General features: G+C 36.7%; 1 protein-coding gene across 3 annotated transcripts in view; it reads left to right on the top strand.

Moving 5' to 3' along the window:
* Positions 1-20,550, top strand: part of LOC136863216 (probable peptidoglycan muropeptide transporter SLC46) — a 237,776-nt gene that overhangs the window by 183,278 nt on the left and 33,948 nt on the right. For all 3 annotated transcript variants that reach the window (XM_067139588.2, XM_068230478.1, XM_068230479.1), the window contains one exon: positions 11,554-11,691. In XM_067139588.2, the coding sequence (XP_066995689.2) occupies positions 11,554-11,691 (138 nt within the window). The remainder of the gene's footprint in view (positions 1-11,553; positions 11,692-20,550) is intronic.

The following is a 20,550-nucleotide window of genomic DNA, read 5'->3' as shown; positions in this document are numbered from 1 at the left end:
TGCTTGATTTCATTTTGAGCCTCTGACAGACTTGTCTCTCTTTTCTGCAACTCTAATGACAAATCAGCTAACTCAACAAGAGCATCATACATAATTGCTATACTTTCTAGGAATTCTACACACGTTAACATATTTTCTAGGCCTTGGAATTTTGCCCTTTGGAGTCTCTCTGATGGTCATTTTTGGGCTCACTAAAATGTTTTACTAGTGCACTATAGTTTTCCCAGACAGCTTTTACAGTTCTCTGGCTCGATGCTACCCATCATATTGTAAATATTTTGGATTCACTTGGATTCACACAAACATAACAAGTAGAAGAAGGTTGTTGTGCTCACTTCCAGCTCTCCGAATCCAATAGCAGTGTAGCCAACATTAGAGAACCAGAAAACCACCTAGGAGTGTAAAATCGACCTATCTTATGAACATAAAACTGTAAGATTCGATATTAGTCGGCTAGAGTACACCAATGACGTTTCAGTGCTATGTACAGATTATAAGATTTTCTTACTGAATGTAAAAATCTTACGTCATTGTAAAGGGGGAAAATATTTTCCGGAACAGCGTTCCGGCCCGTTCCGGTCCAACTAAACCACTGGTGGTATGTTTCGAGCTGCCAGTGGAGAGATGGCGTGGAATGACACTAGTAGGTTGAACAGCTTTCAAAAGTATGAAAGATCAAAATGTGAAAATATAGTTGGATTTCAAGAGGACAAATTGGGGCAAATATTCATTTATAGGATGAGGAATAAGGGATTGGAATAAATTATCAAGGGAAATGTTGGATAAATTTCCAAATTCTTTGAAAACGTTTAAGGAAAATCTAGGTAAACAATTGATAGGGAACCTGTCACGTGGGTGATAGCCCTAAATGCAGATTATTGATGATTAAAAGGAATTTGATGACAACTAACAGCCACCCTTCTCCTGTTTCCACTCATATAACCACATGCCCAAACTGAATCATGTCAATAGTGCCATACAGCAAGAAATATAATTCATTGGTTATTATTATTATTATTATTATTATTATTATTATTATTATTATTATTAATATCATCGAGGTGGCAGATTCTCTATCAGTTGTTCAAGTATTTTTTATTTCAAAAAATTTGGAACCGAGCTCAATAACTGTAGTTGCTTAAGTGAGACCAGTATCCAGTATTTGAGAGATAGTGGGTTCGAACCCCACTGTCGGCAGCCCTGAAGATGGTTTTCCGTGGTTTCCCCATTTTCACACCAGGCAAATGCTGGGTCTGTAACTTATTTAAGGCTACGGCCGCTTCCTTCCCAGTCCTAGCCCTTTCCTGTCCCATCGTCGCCATAAGACCTATCTGTGTCGGCACGACGTAAAGTCAATAGCAAAAAAAAAAAAAAAAAAAAATTAAAAATTGCGTATTTAACAAATGCTTCCTTTGGTAAATTATTACAATCCCTAACTCCTCTTCCTATAAATAAATATTTGCCCCAATTTGTCCTCCTCATGAATTCCAACTTTATCTTCATACTACTTTTTTCCTAATTTTCAAAACTCCATTCAAGCTTATTCATCTACTAATGTCACTCCACTTCATCTCTCCACTGACACCTCGGAACATACTGCTTAGTCAAGCAGCTCGTCGCTTTTCTTCCAAGTCTTTTTACAGTCCAAAGTTTGCAACATTTTTGTAACACCACTCTTTTGTCAGAAATCACTAAGAACAATACATGTTGCTTTTCGTTGAATTTTTCTTAGTTCTCGAATCAAGCAATCTTGGTGTCAGGTGTCGTATACACTGGAACCAAACTCAAAGTGCGGTTTTAACTGTGACATATGTCTCTCCTTTTCATCTTTACCACAACCCCAAAATACCCTCATAACCATGAAGAGATCTGTAACCTTTATTTACAATTCCATTTATGTGATTACCCCAATGAACTTCTTACCTTACATTAATACCTGGATACTTTCAATGATCCCCATGAGGTACTTTCCTGCCATCAACACAGTAATTAAAAGTGAGATGACTTTTTCTCATGAAAATACTCATAACCTGTCTTTCAACCTGTTAACAATCACACCATTGCCTGCTGTCCATCTCACAGTATTGTTGAGGATTTTGAGCAGTTGCTCTCAGTCCTGTAAATGGAAGAGAATAGGTTACCTACGAGAATAATGGACTTGGTCGTGGAAGGTAAGAGAAGTAGAGGATTAGACTGAGTTTTTAATGATTGAGGAGCTATATATTTATTAAAAAATAATCTGCTTTACGTTCGCACCAACACATATAAGTCTTATGGCGACGATCATATAGGAAAGGCCCCAGAGTGAGAAGGAAGCAACCATGGCCAAAATTAAGGTACAGCATTTGCCTGGTGTGAAAATGGGAAACCACCGGGCGATTTGGCCATGTGGTCAGGGGCGCATGGCCGTGAGCTTGCATCCGGGAGATAGTGGATTCGATTCCCACTGTCGGCAGCCCTGAAGATTACAATGTTAGAAAGAGAAAGATGTTCCACCTATTCAATACAATAATAAATAATAATAAGATGGTTTTCCGTGGTTTCCCATTTTCACACCAGGCAAATGCTGAGGCTGTACCTTAATTAAGGCCACGGCCGCTTACTTCCAGCTCCTAGGTCTTTCCTATCCCATCGTTGCCATAAGACCTATCTGTGTCGGTGCGACGTAAAGCCACGAGCAAATAAACGGGAAACCATGGAAAGCCATCTTCATGGCTGTCGACAGTAGGGTTCGAATCCACTATCTTCTGAATACATACTGTACAGCAACTTGCTCACTAGGCACTATACTAAATGGATGGAGAGTTGCTATAAATGGCCCAGTGTACAAATCAAAGGTTATAGGCACCGTGCGTATAGCAGCGTGCTGCAGTGGGTAGATACCACAAGAACTACTTAGAGGCATGTTAATAAAAAATTGACTATAAGGAGCTGGAGTACATGCAATGTTTAATGCATTTATTCGATCATTTTATAGTGCTATCATCAGATATTTTAAAAATGCCATAACGTTCCAGTTCTTGAATCAATTAATCCTGGTGAGGGTCCCATACACTGGAAACATACTATAGTTGGGGTCTTATGAGAGACTTATATGCCCTCTCCTTTACATCCTTACTACAACCCCTAAATACCCTCATAACCATGTGCAGAGATCTACAACCTTTATTTACAATCATATTCATGTGATTATTCCAATGAAGATCTTTCCTTATAAATTAAGACCTAGGTACTTACAATGATCCCCAAAGGGAACTTTCACCCCAGTAATTAAAACTGAGAGGACTTTTCCTATTTGTGAAACTCACAACCTGACTTTTAACCCTGTTTATCATCATACCATTGCCTACTGTCCATCTCACAACATTATCGAGGTCATTTTGCAGTTGCTCACAATCTTGTAACTTATTTATTACTCTGTACAGAATAACATCATCTGCAAAAAGCCTTCTCTGATTCCACTTCTTTACACATATCATTGACATATATATAAGAAAACATAAAGGTCCAATAATACTGCCTTGAGGAATTCCCCTCTTAATTATTACAGGGAAAGATAAAGCTTTGCCTACTCTAATTCTCTGAGTTCGATTTTCTAGAAACTTCACCACCCATTCAGTATCTCTTTTGTCAAGACCAATTGCATTCATTTTTGCCAGTAGTCTTCCATGAACTATCCTATCAAATGCTTTAGATAGGTCAATAGCGATACAGTCCATTTGACCTCCTGAATCCAGGATATCTGCTATATCTTGCTGGAATCCTACAAAATAAGCTTCAGTGGAATAACCTTTCCTAAACCAAAACTGTCTTCTATCAAACCAGTTATCAATTTTGCAAAAATGTCTAATATAATTAGGAAGAATTCTTTCCCAAAGCTTACATGCAATACATGTCAAACTGACTGGCCTATAATTTTCAGCTTTATGTCTATCACCCTTTCCTTTATACACAGGGGATACTATAGCAACTCTCCATTCATTTGGTACAGCTCCTTCATGCAAACAATAATCAAATAAGTACTTCAGATATGGTACTATATCCTAACCCATTGTCTTTAGTATATCCCCCGAAACCATACCAATTCCAGCTGCTTTTATAGTTTTCAACTTCTTAGTTTACTGTAAATATCATTGTTGTCATAGGTAAATTTTAATACAGTACTTCTTTAGCATTAGTCACCTCCTCTATCTGGACATTATCCTTGTAACCAACAATCTTTACATACTGCTGACTGAATACTTATGCCTTTTGAAGATCCTCGCATACACACTTCCCTTGTTCATTAATATTTCCTGGAATATACTTCTTGGAACCTGTTTTTGCCTTAAAGTGCCTATACATACTCTTCCATTTTTCACTGAAATTTGTATGACTGCTAATTATGTTTGCCATCATGTTATCCTTAGCTGACTTCTTTGCTAGATTTAATTTCCTAGTAAGTTCCTTCAATTTCTCCTTACTTCCCCAGCCATTTCTAACTCTATTTCTTTCCAACCTACACCTCCTTCTTAGTTTCTTTACTTCTCTGTTATAATATATTGGATCTTTACCAATCCTTACCACCTTTAAAGGATTCCTCAACAATTGCTTTAAACCCAACCCAGAGTCTGTTTACATTTTTATTTATCATTTTCCACCGATCATAGTTACTTTTTAAAAACTCCCTCATGCCTAATAGTCCTAATGTTAATATCTTCCTTTCTTTCACATTTATTTGTAACTACCACAAAAACAGTTTCGTGATCACTAATACCATCTATTACTTCAGTTTCTCTATAGAGTTCATCTGATTTTACCACCACCGCATCCAGAATATTCTTCCCTCTAGCTGGTTCCATCACTTTCTGTATCAGATGCCCTTCCCATATTAACTTATTTGCCATTTGTTGGTCATGCTTCCTGTCGTTCGCATCTCCTTTCCAACTGACATTTGGTAAATTGAGATCGCCCACTACAATCACGTTCCTTTCCTTATCGTTTCCCACATAGTTGATTATCTTATCAAATAATTCTGAATCAGCATCTGCGCTACCCTTTCCCAGTCTGTACACTCCAAAGACATCAAGCTGCCTGTTATATTTAGAGATGAGCCTTACACGTAGAATTTCATGTTTGTCATCTTTAACTTTTTTGTAGCTTACAAGTTCTTCTTTCACCAGAATGAATACTCCCCCTCCTATCATTCTTATCCTATCTCTATGATACACACTCCAGTTCTGTGAGAACATTTCTGCATCCATTATATCATTTCTCAGCCATGATTCAACTCCTATTACAATATCTGGTGAGTATATATCTATTAAATTACTTAATTCTATTCCTTTCTTTACAATACTTCTACAGTTGAGCACTAACATTTTTGTGTCATCCCTACTTCATTTCCAGTTCCCTGTTTCCTTATCACCGCTCCCTAGGCCACCCTGTTTCCTTGAATGTACCTCCCTATAAACCTTCTAAACAAATTCCCTAACTTATATGTATCACTGCGGTTTAAGTAAAGGCCATCTGAGTGCAGATCCCTATTTCCTACCCACCCATTAGGATCTAGAAATCTCACTTCCAGTTTCCCACATACACAATCCACAGCCTCATTTAAATCCCCAATCACCTTCCAGTCAGTATCCTTCCTACACAGTATTCCACTGATAATCTCCGCTTCCTTAAACTTCGCTCAAGCTGCATTTACCAGATCCCACTCATCCCCAACTATGTTGGTACTTATACCTGCTTGCCTTACATCGTTGGAACCAACGTGAAACACTACCACCTTCTCCTTTCCCTCCTCCTCCTGTTCTGCTTTATTTGTTTAATAGGGTGGGGTTTTTTCACAGGTATGTTATAGTGTAATATTTATATTGAACTTGTGTGTTTGACAAAAGTGAAAAGCTTTTAAGTTACATTTAACTGAATGGCCTCCTTCTTCACATGGTTGATTATTTCTGAGTGCATAAATAACAGCTGAAATATGCTTACTATCTGCAAAACTTTTAGTGATACTTCGGCTCCCTAGTGCTGCATCATTAGATCTCGGTTAACTTCAAGTTTCATATTGGCAACCTCAGACACAAAAAATATGAATCGATTATGCATCGCCGTGAGACATCTGGCAGTATAATTGCAACACTTTAAATACTGTTGTTATTTACACAGCAAAGTCAAAATATAGGTAAGCTTGAACATGAGTGAGGAAAATCAAAGTACATCACTGGAGGAACCGAGAACTCTTACACGGAAACGAGGGTTTAGAAAATTCATATTGATTGATCATACTATCGATTCAATTCAAATTTAATTTCCATTCAGTTGGCAATATTACCAGAACCATTGTATCTCCCTCCTTGCTCCTCACCCCTGTAAAACAAAGTGTCACTAAAATTTTCACAGATAGTACATTTCTTTGAAGGAAGGTGTTCATGGTAACAATTAATTGCCTCCCTAACAGCTTTAACTTACTCTAACATGATATTGTATTAGAAATAGCCAAAACTATTTTTTTTTTTTCCTGGAGACAACATTGTTGAATGTGTAAATGAACATTAATGTAATTATCAATACTAGTGATACATACTGAGGTTGCAATAGTGCTACCAATCAAGTCAATCCCACGTGGTTGCAGAACACAGTACATACAAGGTTTAGATTCTTGTGCAGTAAAAGATCTGGAAAACTACATTTCACTTTCTGAAGCAGATCTTTTTTTGTGAAGAAACAATACAAGCTGGCCACAAACTGATAAAGACTGTTGGTAAATTGAAAAGAGAACATTGGATTGATTTGATGGAAGAATTGTATATGTCACAGAGCAGAGGATCAGGAAAGCCTGGAGTCTACTAAAACATTTGAACAATGACCCCACCAAGGCATCTGTTATCCCCAAATGAAATCACTCATCAGCTTTTCAATGCAGAGCTAGACCACCAAAATTTCTAAGAAACATTGAAGATGAAACCTGTGAAATATCCAAACCTTTTGTTTTTGGAGAGCTGGAAAGCACCTTATCTTGTAGGAAAACAACAGATAGGGAATTTGCCACCTAGGCGACTGTCCTAAATGCAGATCAGGATTGATTGATTGATTGATTGATTGATTGATTGATTGATTGATTGATTGATTGATTGATTGATTGACATTACGCCTAGTCTAAACAACATTCTTATAGAGCAAATTAAACATTTTGGAAGTGCTACCAAAGAATGGATACTCCAGCTCTTCAATAACTGCTTGGAGTGCTGTCACATTATGAAAATCTGGAGGAAGGCCAGGGAAGTTAAAACCTGGCAAGGACCCTTATGTCCCAAAGAACTTTTGACCAATCTCCCTTTTGTGTCACCTCTACACGATCTTTGAAAGGACACTTCTTAACCATCTTGCACCATCTGTGGAACCTTTGATAATCCCAGAGCAAGCTGGTTTAAGGCCAGGCATGAACTGCACTGCACAAGTAGTAAACCTAACACAGTATATAGAAGATGGTTTTCAATCCCGGAAAATCACAGGAGTATCGTTTGAACACCTTTCTTGTGCCTATGACACCATACAACATAAATCATGTTGCAAAAACTATACAGCCTTACAAAGGATCTCAAGCTTACCAGAATTGTTGCTGCCCTTTTACAGAATCAACAATTCTTTGTTGACTTTCAGGGTCAGCAAAGTCGATGGGGAACGCCAAAGAATGGTCTTCCTCAAGGAAGTGCGTCAGCTCCCTTACTTTCAATATATACACCAACGAACAGCCACATCCACCTCATACTAAAAGCTTCCTATACGCTGATGAAGCTGCAAGTGAAGTGGAAACACAAAGTTCTGGAACATAATTACACACCAAAATACTTGGGTGTTACTTTCGATCATTCTCTAACTTACAGGGAGCACTGTTCAAACATCAAGGCAAAGGTCTCCTCTCAGAACTCCTTACTCCGTAAAGTGACAGGTTCAAAGTGGGGTGCCCATCCTCATATGGTACAGACAACAGCCTTAGCACTTTGTTACTCAGCAGGGGAGTATACTAGTGCTGTCTGATATAAATCTACACATGTCAAAAAGGTCGATGTCGCCCTGAATTGCACGTTATAAATTTCATATTAGAGCCCATATTGTCAAAGTATAAACTTGTGAAAATTTAGATTTTATAATTCCACCTTTACAATACTGTAATTGCCTTTATTACAAAGACTACATTAAATTACACTCATGAAACATGTTTCGTCACAAATACAAATACATAACATTAAAATAAGTGAATGCAAAGTCTTTGTATCCTGTGACGCGGCGTGATAGCGTCTTGTCAATCTTCAATGTTAAAATGGTGCAGTGTGAACATGATGTGAAGCATGAAGTCCAATTAAAGTCATATGTTAAAACTGTTGTTCAAAACAACGAATTGTCAATTATAAAACACCGTAAGTGGCTATGCAAATAAAATTATGTGCATATTATACATAAAACAGTATTATGGTGATGCCACACTATAATAGATTTCTTGATTAGGAGGTGGAGTTATACTGATGCTAGTTGAACCTGATTGTGTGTTGACAATATGGGCCTAAAAAAGAAAAAGAAAATATGAGTGAACTGAAGAATAAAATGCCGTTAAAATGTGAACTAAGTGCCCATCCAGTCACTCACCTCCTTGCCCGTCCTACATTGACCACTCCACCTCAAGTGCTAAGGCTAACTGAGTGACGTCCTCGAAGGTCGTTGAGGACTGATTGTGAGGGGAGGTTGAGAGGAGTTTGACGTAAGGGGAGAGGCGTGAGGTGACGTATTACTCACGCGCCTTCGTGAAAAGAATTTATTGATTAACTCCTCGAAAAGTATATTGATATCCGCCGATATCTCATTAAGATTATAAATCGGGTTACATTTTTGATCAATATTTATAAAGATGTTTTCTAAAATGTTCAATAGATTTCCTTTCTTACATAAATGGAGAATTTGAAGGTCTTGTTGTATGCCCGTGAATGTATGATTGGTATCGTCCATATAAGAACCGAATGCTGAGAATCTGCCGTACTTTGACACATTAACGTTCATTATACCTTATGTTATTATATATTATATATTATTATATATTATATATATTATTATATATTATATTATAAGAGGACGAAACATGTTTCCCGAGTGTAATTTAATGTAGTCTTTGTAATAAAGACAATTACAGTACCAGTATTGTAAAGGTGGAATTATAAAACTCTAAATTTTCACAAGTCGCCCTGAATGAAACATGCAGACGTATTGCAGGATGTCTGAAACCAACACCAACAGACAAACTGTAGCCCCTTGCAAGAATAGCCCCTCCTGAGATCAGACATGAAATAGTTGCAAATGTGGAGAGGTTTTTGTGCTCAGAAGTCTTAGAAGTAAGGAGGCAAGCTGCTCGACTAAGCAGTATGTTGCAAAGTGTCAGTAGAGAGATTGCAAGGAATAACAACATTAGTAGACGAATAAGCTTGAGTAAACTTTTTTTAAGTAGGAAAGATCATAATATGAAGGTAAAGTTGGAATTCAAGAGGACAAAATGGGGGCAAATATTTGTTCATAGGAAAAGGTAATAGGGATTGAAATAAATTACCAATGGAGATATTTGATAAATTTCCTACTTCTTTGCAGTCATTTAAGAAAAGACTATGCAAACAACTGATAAGGAATCTGCCACCTGGGCAGCAGCCCTAAGCGAAGATCAGCAGTGATTGGTTGACTGAATGTTGATACTATCTAACACTTCAGTTTGTCAATAGCTGCAGTCGCTTAATTGCGGTCAGTATCCAGTATTCGGGAGGTAGTGGGTTGGAAGCCCACTTTTGGCAGCCATTTGGTTTCCCATTTTCACACCAAGCAAATGCTGGGGCTGTACCTTAATTAATGCCACGGCCGCTTCCTTCCCACTCCTAGGACTTTTCTGTCCTATCGTCGCCATAAGACCAATCTGTGTCGGTGCAACGTAAAAAAAACAACAACATTCCTTATGATTAGGGGCAGATTTCTATGATAAGTCATTTCTTTCTTTAACATTATATCATGTAGTCTTGTATTTTCAACATGTTTCCGAGCATGATAATCAAAATTAAATAGGTTTTATTGGGCAACAAATAGATGTTTAGGCTGTTTTTATAAATTTTATGATATAATTGAACAAAATCTCGTTATAATGACATATTTTAGTAATTTCCATTTCAATATTTTCTTTATAAAAATCAGAGTAAACTCTAGAAATTATTTTTTAGGATAGACTGGATTATACTTTTATTGAAGAACCATTGAAAAGTAGTGTATGAAATGTTTCTAGCACGTAAGAACTCTTGTTTGCTGGTTGGGTCAATTCCTGGAAACCAGGCTATTGTTTACAGGGAAGCAGCAGAAATTCTGCAGTTATTTGTCTTTGTTCATATCTCTCTCCTTTGCCCTTTCCTCTTCCTTCTTCAACACATTTAATGACCTAGGTTATTGAGGGAGCTTCAGTCATTCAGTTACTTTAAATATGTCTAAAACAAAAGTCTCAGTGAAAGTAACTGTAGTATTTATGTTTTCCACAGAGCCACAGAGTCAGTCCATTCCTACGAGTATGCAGTGTAACCTTAATGAGTTCATGAACTATTCATCATTATAGTTAATTTCTAGGTTAAGAATTTGAAGAATTAAAAACGAGCCTATTTTAACTATACATTAACTGAAAGCAATTGTAATAAAAGTGTTTCTGTGTGTAATGTAGATGCTATTCATTAAGCCATATTTTGAATTTAATAGGTCATATTTTTATGTTTCTTAGGTCATAAATGCATCCATATTTCATACATTTTTAAGATACAATAATCCGCCCCGTATTTGTGATGAACACTGTGTTCATACGATTGGTTGGTGTGTACATTTCAGTATGCTTTACAGATTATTCATTGGCATAATCTGGCTCAGGGAGGAAATTAATGGGAACTAGCCCATTCCTTATTTTCTTAGTACCGGTATGCCTCTTCAGTGATACCAAGGTTATCCCTGACAGCTGGTGGTGGAGCTGTGAGAGATATAATTAGCGTTTGGGCTGAGGATCACTTTACACAGTACATGCATAGGCCTACTAGTTTTGAAATTGGGTTTTTTAAAAAAAAAAAGGGTGGTCTTCCTTGACAGGTCTGACTGTATATTTGTACATTTGATAACTTCCTTTCTACTTTCAACTTAATATACAGTAGACTAAAACAAGAGTAAGGCAATAGATAGTAGTAAAAATAGGTAAGGTTTCTTCATATTTCAACTATGAAATATGTATTTGACTGGTTGCCTGCCTTTACTGATCTGAAATGTTATACTCTCTGAGGCCTCTTTCTTCAATTCTTTGCCTATTTGCAAATTAAAACATGAGCAACAATAATCTCTGGTGATTTAAAGAAAATGTGAATGAAATTACCAGAAAGAGCTATAAATAAGGTACCGTATTGTTCTTATACTTGGTAATAGATTTTCTTTTGTTTAGAACTAGGCCTAGGCCTATACTAGTACATTCATCTAATTCGAATCCTTTCCTATGTTCATCTAATTCTGTTTCCTTTTCAGTGGTTGCACTGGTTGTCCCAATGTTAAAAAAGAAACCTCAGATACCAGACGTATGTGTTTTAACATGTGGTGTTCTGATGACAATAGCTTCAAGGTTATGTTATGCTCTTGCTAGACATGAATGGATAATGTACATTGGTAAGTATCTCTATGATAAAATAAAAATATATAGGCTACTTATCCTAAATACAGTATGTATGGAAAGGAAAACATTGAAGGATATGATACCCATATAAAATAACTGTAAAAAACTGTACTGTAAAAAAGGCAACTCCCTTGAGTTATAATACTGACCAGGGAAACTAGTAGAAAGAGCCAGCTGTACTTCAAGCTGGCTCAGTCAACTAGAAAATGAAACTCAGGAAAGTAAGGAATTCCAAGTTACCCAATTGCAACAGTCAAGTTTTAGGGAGGAAGGGGGTCTGAGATTGCTCTTGGTAAACTGTCAGAGTGTAGTAAATAAGCAATTAAAATTCGGTACATTGATGGAATCTTATGAGACTGATGTGGTGATAGGAGTGGAATTGTGGTTGAGAGAAGGGGTGGGTAATAGAGAAGTATTTCCAGAAGGGTACACAGTCGATCGTAGAGACCGAGAAGATAAAAAGGGAGAGGGGGTGTTTATTCTGGTGAAGGAAACTTATTGTTCACATGAATGGTTTACCGATGAAAGGGATGAAATATTAGGGATAAAATTAGTTTGTGATAATATGAAGGAGGTGGGAATTATAGGAACATACAGGCCTGGAAGAGAGGAAAGAGACATGGAAATATTTGAGAAAATAATAGATTATACTCATAAAAACAATAATAATGATATGGTAATAATTGGGGGAGATCTAAACTTGCCTGAAGTTGAATGGAATGGAGCTGCAAGTGAAGCCCATGAATAGAAACTGGCAAATAAGTTAATTTGGGAGGGAGGATTTACATAAGTAGTACAAGAACCAACTCGTCTCAATAACTTACTAGATGTATTCTTGGTTAAACCATGGGAAATTGTTGATAAAACTGAGGTAATTGAAGGAATAGGTGACCATAAAGCTGTAATAATGGATGTAGGACTGGTACCAAAAAGGCTTAATAAGAGGGTCACACAAGACAAGACATTGTACAGAAAAACTAAAGTTGATGAATTTGGGACTTACTTTAAATCACAATTCAGTTGTTGGATAAGCGAAGGGAGTAATGTGGATAAACCTTGGGCTAAATTTAAAGGAATCATTTGGGAAGGAGAGAAGAGATTTGAAAATATGTAATTGTACAGTCTATGGAAGCTAAATAAATGAATGAATGAATGAATGAATGAATGAACCTGTTAAGAAGGATAAAATGACCTCAGACCCTGTTTATTATACAAGGGAAATAAGAAAATTAAAAAGAAAATGTAGAATAGTAAACAGGAAAATCAAAGAGGGTAGGGAGAGTAGAGAAACTATAAAAGAGCAAATGAGGGAACTGAATAGAATGAAAAAGGAAGCAAAAGAGAATTATATGAATGGCATACATTAAGAGGGTAATGACCACAAAGGGAAATGGAAAAAACTGTATTCATATATCAGGAATCAAAAAGGAAAAGGAATCCAAATTCCTACAATGGTGGGAGAAGGGGGTGAATAATGACCACAAAAGGAAATGGAAAAAACTGTATTCATATATCAGGAATCAAAAAGGAAAAGGAATCCAAATTCCTACAATGGTGGGAGAAGGGGGTGAACACTATTTAACAGATACTGAGAAAGCAAACCTATTTAGTAGGGAATTCAGAGATTCAGTGGATGATTGTCAGGAGTTGGAAACTGAAACAGAAGATAGAGAGGGAGAGAGACAGAGGGAAACAAGAAGCTTCTCATTCGCAAATGAAGATATTTTCAGAGAAATCCAACTGCTTCAGCAAGGAAAAGCAGCAGGAAGTGATCAAATTACTGGGGAGGTATTAAAGACAATGGAGTGGTACATAGTGCCTTATTTAAAATTTATCTTTGACTATGTCATAAATAATAGTGTAATACCAAAGGAATGGATGGAATCTATAATAATACCAATTTATAAAGGAAAGGGTGATAAAAGGAAACCAGAGAACTACAGACCAATCAGCCTGACCAGTATAGTTTGTAAAATACTGGAGAGTTTAATATCAAAGTACATCAGAGGGATATGTGATGATAAAAATTGGTTCATGAGGAGCCAGTATGGATTTAGAAAGAAATTTTCTTGTGAGGCACAACTGGTGGGATTTCAGCAGGACATATCAGATCAATTGGATTCAGGAGGCCAGTTAGATTGCATAGCCATAGATCTTTCCAAAGCCTTTGATAGAGTGGAACATGGAATATTATTAAAGAAATTGGAAGGAATAGGATTGGACGTAAGGGTTACACGTCGGATAAAAACATTTCTAATTCAAGGGTTCAGAAAGTCAAAGTAGGAAATAATGTATCACGGGAAGAGAAAGTTTGGAAGGGAATTGCACAGGGTAGTATAATCGGTCTGTTACTTTTCTTAATACACGTAAATGATTTAGGGAACAATATAACATCAAAAATAAGATTGTACGCAGATGACATAATTGTTTATAGGGAAATAAATAATATTGAGGATTGTTCAGAATTACAAAGGGACCTTGAGAGTATCCAGCAATGCACAGTGCGTAATTTCAGGAATCTAGCCGGCCAAAAATCGTATCTTGGAAACTAATGGACCGATTTAAATAAAACTTAGTATGTAACTGTTATTATTGGAGATAATTAAGTGTGTGGTCAATCAAGTACAAAGAACAAATTATTACGCCAGGAATAGAATTAGTAATCTTTGTAATTTTAATCATTTTTCGTTATAGCTTTAAGAAATTAAATAGGTGTTAATAGTGGGACATGCTGTTTAGAATGTTTAAAAACAGATACATGTACTTGCCAAACAATTTATTCATCAGATGCAGTTACATCAGAATCGCTATCGTCACTTTCATTATCTCCTTCGGCAGAACCAGATACAGGAGCCTCAGACAGTAAGTTGAACACTTCTCGTGAAAGCGGAATCAACTACCTCCTCGTTGATTTCCCTAAGCTGGTAATATAAGGGTCCAATGATATAAGCAGCCTATGGAAAAGGTCAGTATTTGTCTCTTTCTGGGAGGTTTCCTATTATCTTTATTCCTGGTCTCCTGGGCTTCCTCGGAGAGGTATCCAATATGTATAATACAGTGCCATGAACCAAGAGTTTGTGCAAAGTTAAGGCATGTAGTATGATTTGTATTTTTGTAAGTACAATTGTATAGTTTCCTTTGCGTACATGCCAAATGTCACTTTATCAATGACATACCCACATGAAAGAGTTTCTACGATGGCACGTAGATAGTTTATTAAATTTATATCTATTCCAGTAATATCCGCAGAAGTGGAAGCCTCTCTGAAGAATCTTCTAGCGGTTTCCATCATTGATATTGCCAGCACTTTGCTTTGGATATCAACCAATAGACGCATTTCCTCCCTGAACTTCTGTAATGAAGTCATCTACAGTATTTATTTATTGCGTGTGTATTTTAGGCTTTAAATCAGTGCGTAAATGTATTGTGTTGAATGAGAGTTATGCGATAAGCCTACGTGTGTGATTTATTTCTTTAACACTAATACTGTGATGTTTTGTAGTCATCGGCAGTACTTATTCACTGCGTCTGTTTTCTAGCTTTTATAGTCTGGATTAAATTTATTAAATGCAATTAAATACATCACCCGCCCCTCAAGTCCATAAAATTATTTGTCTGTTTTCTCTCGCAATTTGCCTTATATTTCAGTGCTGAGGTTTCTTATGTGCCGTAGTTTACCTCTGATTCTGTACAAACCAAAAGTGGCCCCTGTAAACCCCACGTCCCCTTCAGTTCATAAAAGTAATTTGTAGCTTAGTTTCTTCAGCCTTTTGTCTTGAACTTTCATACTGAATATCACAAATTTATGTGCCGCCGTTTTCTCGTGATGGCGTTGAGCGGAGCCGTTCGATACGGCAACCCTGTTGTCATAAGAGCAATACTGTTTTCTTAACATGGAATGAGCAATAGTAGGCTAATGGCGGGCTCATCCTGACATTGTTGTGATGCACGTCCTTCTGCAAGGCTGCAATTTGTCCCTTTTTCTACTATATTTTGTCCAGCGTGATCGAATTTTAGCACACAAAATACTGACAGATTTCCTTATTGACTTGGATATATCCTCTAAACAATCCTCAAAGCCTAAATGTTCAATTACAACATTCACAATATCATCGTTCCGCTTATATTCCCTGCTGTTCCTCAACAGCTCGAAAACCGACCTCCGAGTTGCAGAGTACGTGGCTTCTGAAAAAAATTAATTACTCTCATGGTCGCGCCTGGTCGCAGCAAAAAAACACGGTTTTCTATTCATGAAAGTATAGATAACTCATCCAAAAGACTTTCATTGCGGAAATCAAAGGCAATCCATTTTGAAAGTCAGCTCAAAGTTGTATAATTAGATAGCGCTTGGATACCGTGTACCTGAATTTTAAGTGCATATTTCGGACAACTATATAGTAATTTTCAGAAAATGCTACATACTGTATAAAAATACATACCTTCATCTAATATAATCACATTGCAAGCTAAAGAAATATTTAGTTCTGACGTCTTTACTGAGCCCTCACATAATAATAACTGCACGCTCACCTCGCCAGAATATGATGCCCTAACGGAGGAGAGCCACTTTAGGCCTTCGGTGAGATTAGACAATCAGACAGCGCGACTTTTCAATACTTAATTAATGTACCCAAGAGTCTTATAAACACAACTCACAGAAAATGCGCACCAAAGACAAGGGTTGAAAATATTATTTTTGGCCGGCTGGATGCTAGAAATTACCCACTGTGCAATGGGTTGAAGAGAATAATATGAAGGTTAATGGAACCAAATCAACTGTTACAACATTTACAAACAGGAGTTTTAAAACTGAATTTGAGTATACTTTGGATGAGGTAGTTATCCCAAAAGATGGCAAGTGCAAATACTTAGGTGTGAGATTTGAAAGTAATTTGCACTGGAAGGGTCATGTGGATGACATTGTTGGGAAAGCATACAGATCGTTACATGTCTTAATGGGGCTACTTAAAGGATGCAACAAAGAATTAAAAGAGAAAAGTTACTTAAGTATGGTTCATCCATTATTGGAATATGCAAACAGTGTTTGGGATCCTCACCTAATAAAAGAAATAGATAGTGTGCAGAGGAAAGCAGCAAGATTTGTAACAGGGAATTTCAGGAGAAAGAGTAGTGTATCAGAAATGTTAAAGGCACTTGGGTGGGAAACTAAGTAAGAGAAGGGAGAAAACTAGACTTATAGGATTATATAGAGCCTATACAGGAGAAGAAGCATGGGGAGATATCCGTGAGAGACTTCAGTTGGAAAATAATTATATCGGCGGGACTGCCCACAAATATAAAATTAGAAGGAATTTTAGCAGAAGCGACTGGGGTAAATTTTCATTCATTGGGAAGGGTGTGAAGGAGTGGAACAGTTTACCAGGGGTAGTGTATGATCCTTTTCCAAAATCTGTACAGATATTCAAGAAGAGAATAAACAGCAACAGAGAAAATAAATGAAGTGTTAGAGGGCATTCGACCAGTGCAGGTTAATGTAAATAAAAAATGTGTGTGAATAAATTAATTCCATCTCCTGGTCTACGGAGTTTGGACAGCCAAAGTAGGGGACTGCCTGTAGGGGTGAAGTACAGTGGGGACTTCGAGGGCCCTGGGACCGCTACGGTAGCTGTGAAGGCCCTTCAGGAACTCTGAAAAGTGGTGGCAAAAGGGGTTCTGGTTAAGGCGCAGCAGGTCGTTATGCAACTTAGGTTCCAGAATGGGTAAAAAAATAAAAAAATTAAAAAAAATAAATAAATGCAATGTAAATTTTAATCTTATACCAGTTGTATAGTATCATTTAAGTAATTCCACATACTGTATATCAGTTGACTATATTTGTAAGTAGTACAGGAGATATTATAAATAGAATTTTGTAAACAATATAAATTTAATAAGGATGAGCTGTGTGTTTAATAGAAAAAATTGTTAGCGTAAATTGTATAATGTTGTATTGTAGGAAAATTTTCTTCTCTTGTTAATTTAATATTTAGTGCTTGACAATAATGTATTTCAGTGTACCATTTGCCACTGAGGTAGACACCTCATTTGCAAATGAAGAGATTTTGATTTGATTTGAACTGTCTTGCATATGGCTGAAAATAAATTATATGGAGCAGTGATACATTGTGCAATATTATATTTCATCTTTAAACCCATCATACCAGATTGTTCAGATATAAGTCATTCTACAATGTTAACAAAGAACTTTTGCTGAAGTGGCTGTTAAAATAAGAAATAATTTCCTTATCTCTCTTCAGTGATGGGAAAACTATAAAATAAAAGTACCGTAATTGGACTGATTTACAATTATTTGAGAAATATTTTACTCAATTCCAAGTGACCAGTAAAATTATAACTACTTCACAGTCTTTAGGAAATCATTGACTTTTTTTCACAAGGGGCTGGAATGATACAAAAATTTGGAAGGAAAAAAATATTACTCCTTTTTGTGTGTTTTTTGTAGTATAGAGACATTAATTGGCTATTATCACTAAGTGAGACTAAACATGAAACGAAGCATGCTTTTTAAGTATCATTTCTAAATATAGCCGCTGCAGCACTTTGGTCATCGTTCAGAGCATGCGTGCTCAGTATGTACATCTGTAGGCTAGCCACAAACACCAATATGGAAGCATTTGCCTCTATTTACGTTTGTTTGTGTTTATTGAAAATGCCTCTAACAATTAACAGTCCCACCGAGTGTGAAGTGTGCGCTCTGATCATTTTCTAAATGCAAAAGACCTGAAAGCTGTTGAAATTCATTGGCAGTTTGGTGAAGCATATGGAGAACACTCTATGAGGGAAGGAGTCGTAAGAAAATGGGTTAGAACATTTAAAGAAGGCCATACTAATGTCCACGGTGAGAAGCGTAACAGGCGATTGTCTGTCATTACTGAAGACTTGGTGCAAAAGTTGATGCAAAGGTTTGAGAAAACAGACGCTTTATGATTTCATCATTACATTATGAGTTGCCTGAAATTTCAAGAAGTGTTCTTTATGAAATTGTGTCAGAACGCTTAGATTATTGGAAGTTGTACTCATGCCGGGTACTAAAGATGCTGACAGAGATGCACAAAACCAAGCGCATAGGCAGTGCTTTGACTTTCCTTGAGCAGTACAGTAATGAAGGTGATGCGTTCCTAAGCCACATTGTCATCAGCGATGAAACATGGTTGGCTTATATGCCAGAATCAAAACAGCAATCCATGGAATGGAGAAACTCAACATCATCCAAGAAAGTGAAGTGCAAGCAAACAATTTCAGCTCGCAAACTCATGTGCTCTGTGTTCTGGGAAAGGCAGGATGTGTTTGTGAATTTTTTACACAAGGGTTACGCAATAACTGCAGATACTTATTGTGAGAGCTTATGTAAACTCCACTGTGCAATCCAAAACAAAAGGCGTGGCATGCTCACAAGGGGGGATTCCTTTGCTTTATGACAACGTGCGACCTCACATGACTAACTGAACCTGAGACCACATCGCTTCATTTGGTTGGGAACAATTTTATTATCCACCATATAGTCCTGACATAGCACCTAGTGACTACCACTTGTTCCTACACTTGGAAAAGCATTTAGGAAGTCAGTGCCACGACGATGATTATGACCTAAAAATGACCATACTGGAATGGCTGGAATATTAGGTGGCAGATTTCTATGAGGAAAGAATTCAGAAGCTGGTTTCACGCTATGACAAGTGTCTTAATATGCTTTGAACTTATGATAAGTAGTTTAAGATACAGGCTTACATGTAAAAAAAAAAAATGTTTAAAAAATTGCACTACTTTTTTCTTATATCAAAATGGTACTTCTTAAAAAACATGCCTTGTGCTTTGGAAATTTCAAAATATTCGGTTCTAAGCAAAGTTTGCATTCCACACTCATGTTCTCATTATTTGGAGGACCAACTAATTCAAAATATTTATTCAAATAGGAAAATATAAATTCCTTAAACTCTGTACCATCACGTTTATTCCCATTCCATTAACAAACTCAAAAATCCGTAGTACATGATCATCTAAATCTCAACCAGTAACCACAACAAGGTACTTCGTAGTAAAGTATTTGGTACTGGTGCTGCAATGTTTTTCAAACTCTAGATGCGATATACATAAATTACTAGAATGTAATGATTACATTGATTTATTTGAAGAAAATTATGAGTAAATATTACATTTTGTGAAAAGTAACAATTACAAGTAAAAATTACTAAACAAGTAATATGATTACTTTTACTCAATTACTTCCCAACTCTGCCTCTCTTCAATAATTTAGCAAAGTTACAGAGAAAATCAGAAGCAGACATGGCATGAAGTACATCTCCTATTCATTTTGTCCAGAATATTGAATATCATCTTGAAAAAATGTGGTGCTACTTCCACTTTTCTCTGTTTCTGCATAACCTATACCAGTGGTCTGATGGACAAAATAGGGTCATGCTACATTTTCAAGAATGCGAGTTGACCAAGCAAGTTGGTTGTACAGTTAGGGGCGCGCAGTTGCTAGCCTGAATATGGTTTTCTGTGGTTTCCCATTTTCACACCAGGAAAATGTTGGGGCTGTACATTAATTAAGGCCACGGCCACTTCCCACTCCTAGCCCTTTCCTATCCTGTCATCGCCATATGACCTATTTGTGTTGGTGGAAAGTAATGAAAAACTGTAAAGGAATGCGAGTTGCTTTGTTCATTTCCATATACTACTATTACTAATTTGCTTGCTGCTTCCAATACTTCAGTGTATAATCCCTCAAACCTAACATTATTCCTTAATTCTCTCTCTCTCTCTCTCTCTCTCTCTTTTGTGTTTTGTAAGGTACACTTACAATTTTGATGCATTGTCCATATTCTATT

The sequence above is a fragment of the Anabrus simplex genome, chromosome 1 (genome assembly GCF_040414725.1).
Source record: "Anabrus simplex isolate iqAnaSimp1 chromosome 1, ASM4041472v1, whole genome shotgun sequence".
NCBI lineage: Eukaryota > Metazoa > Arthropoda > Insecta > Orthoptera > Tettigoniidae > Anabrus > Anabrus simplex.
Note: the sequence above shows the minus strand (reverse complement) of the source record. Positions and strands in the feature narration are given on the sequence as shown.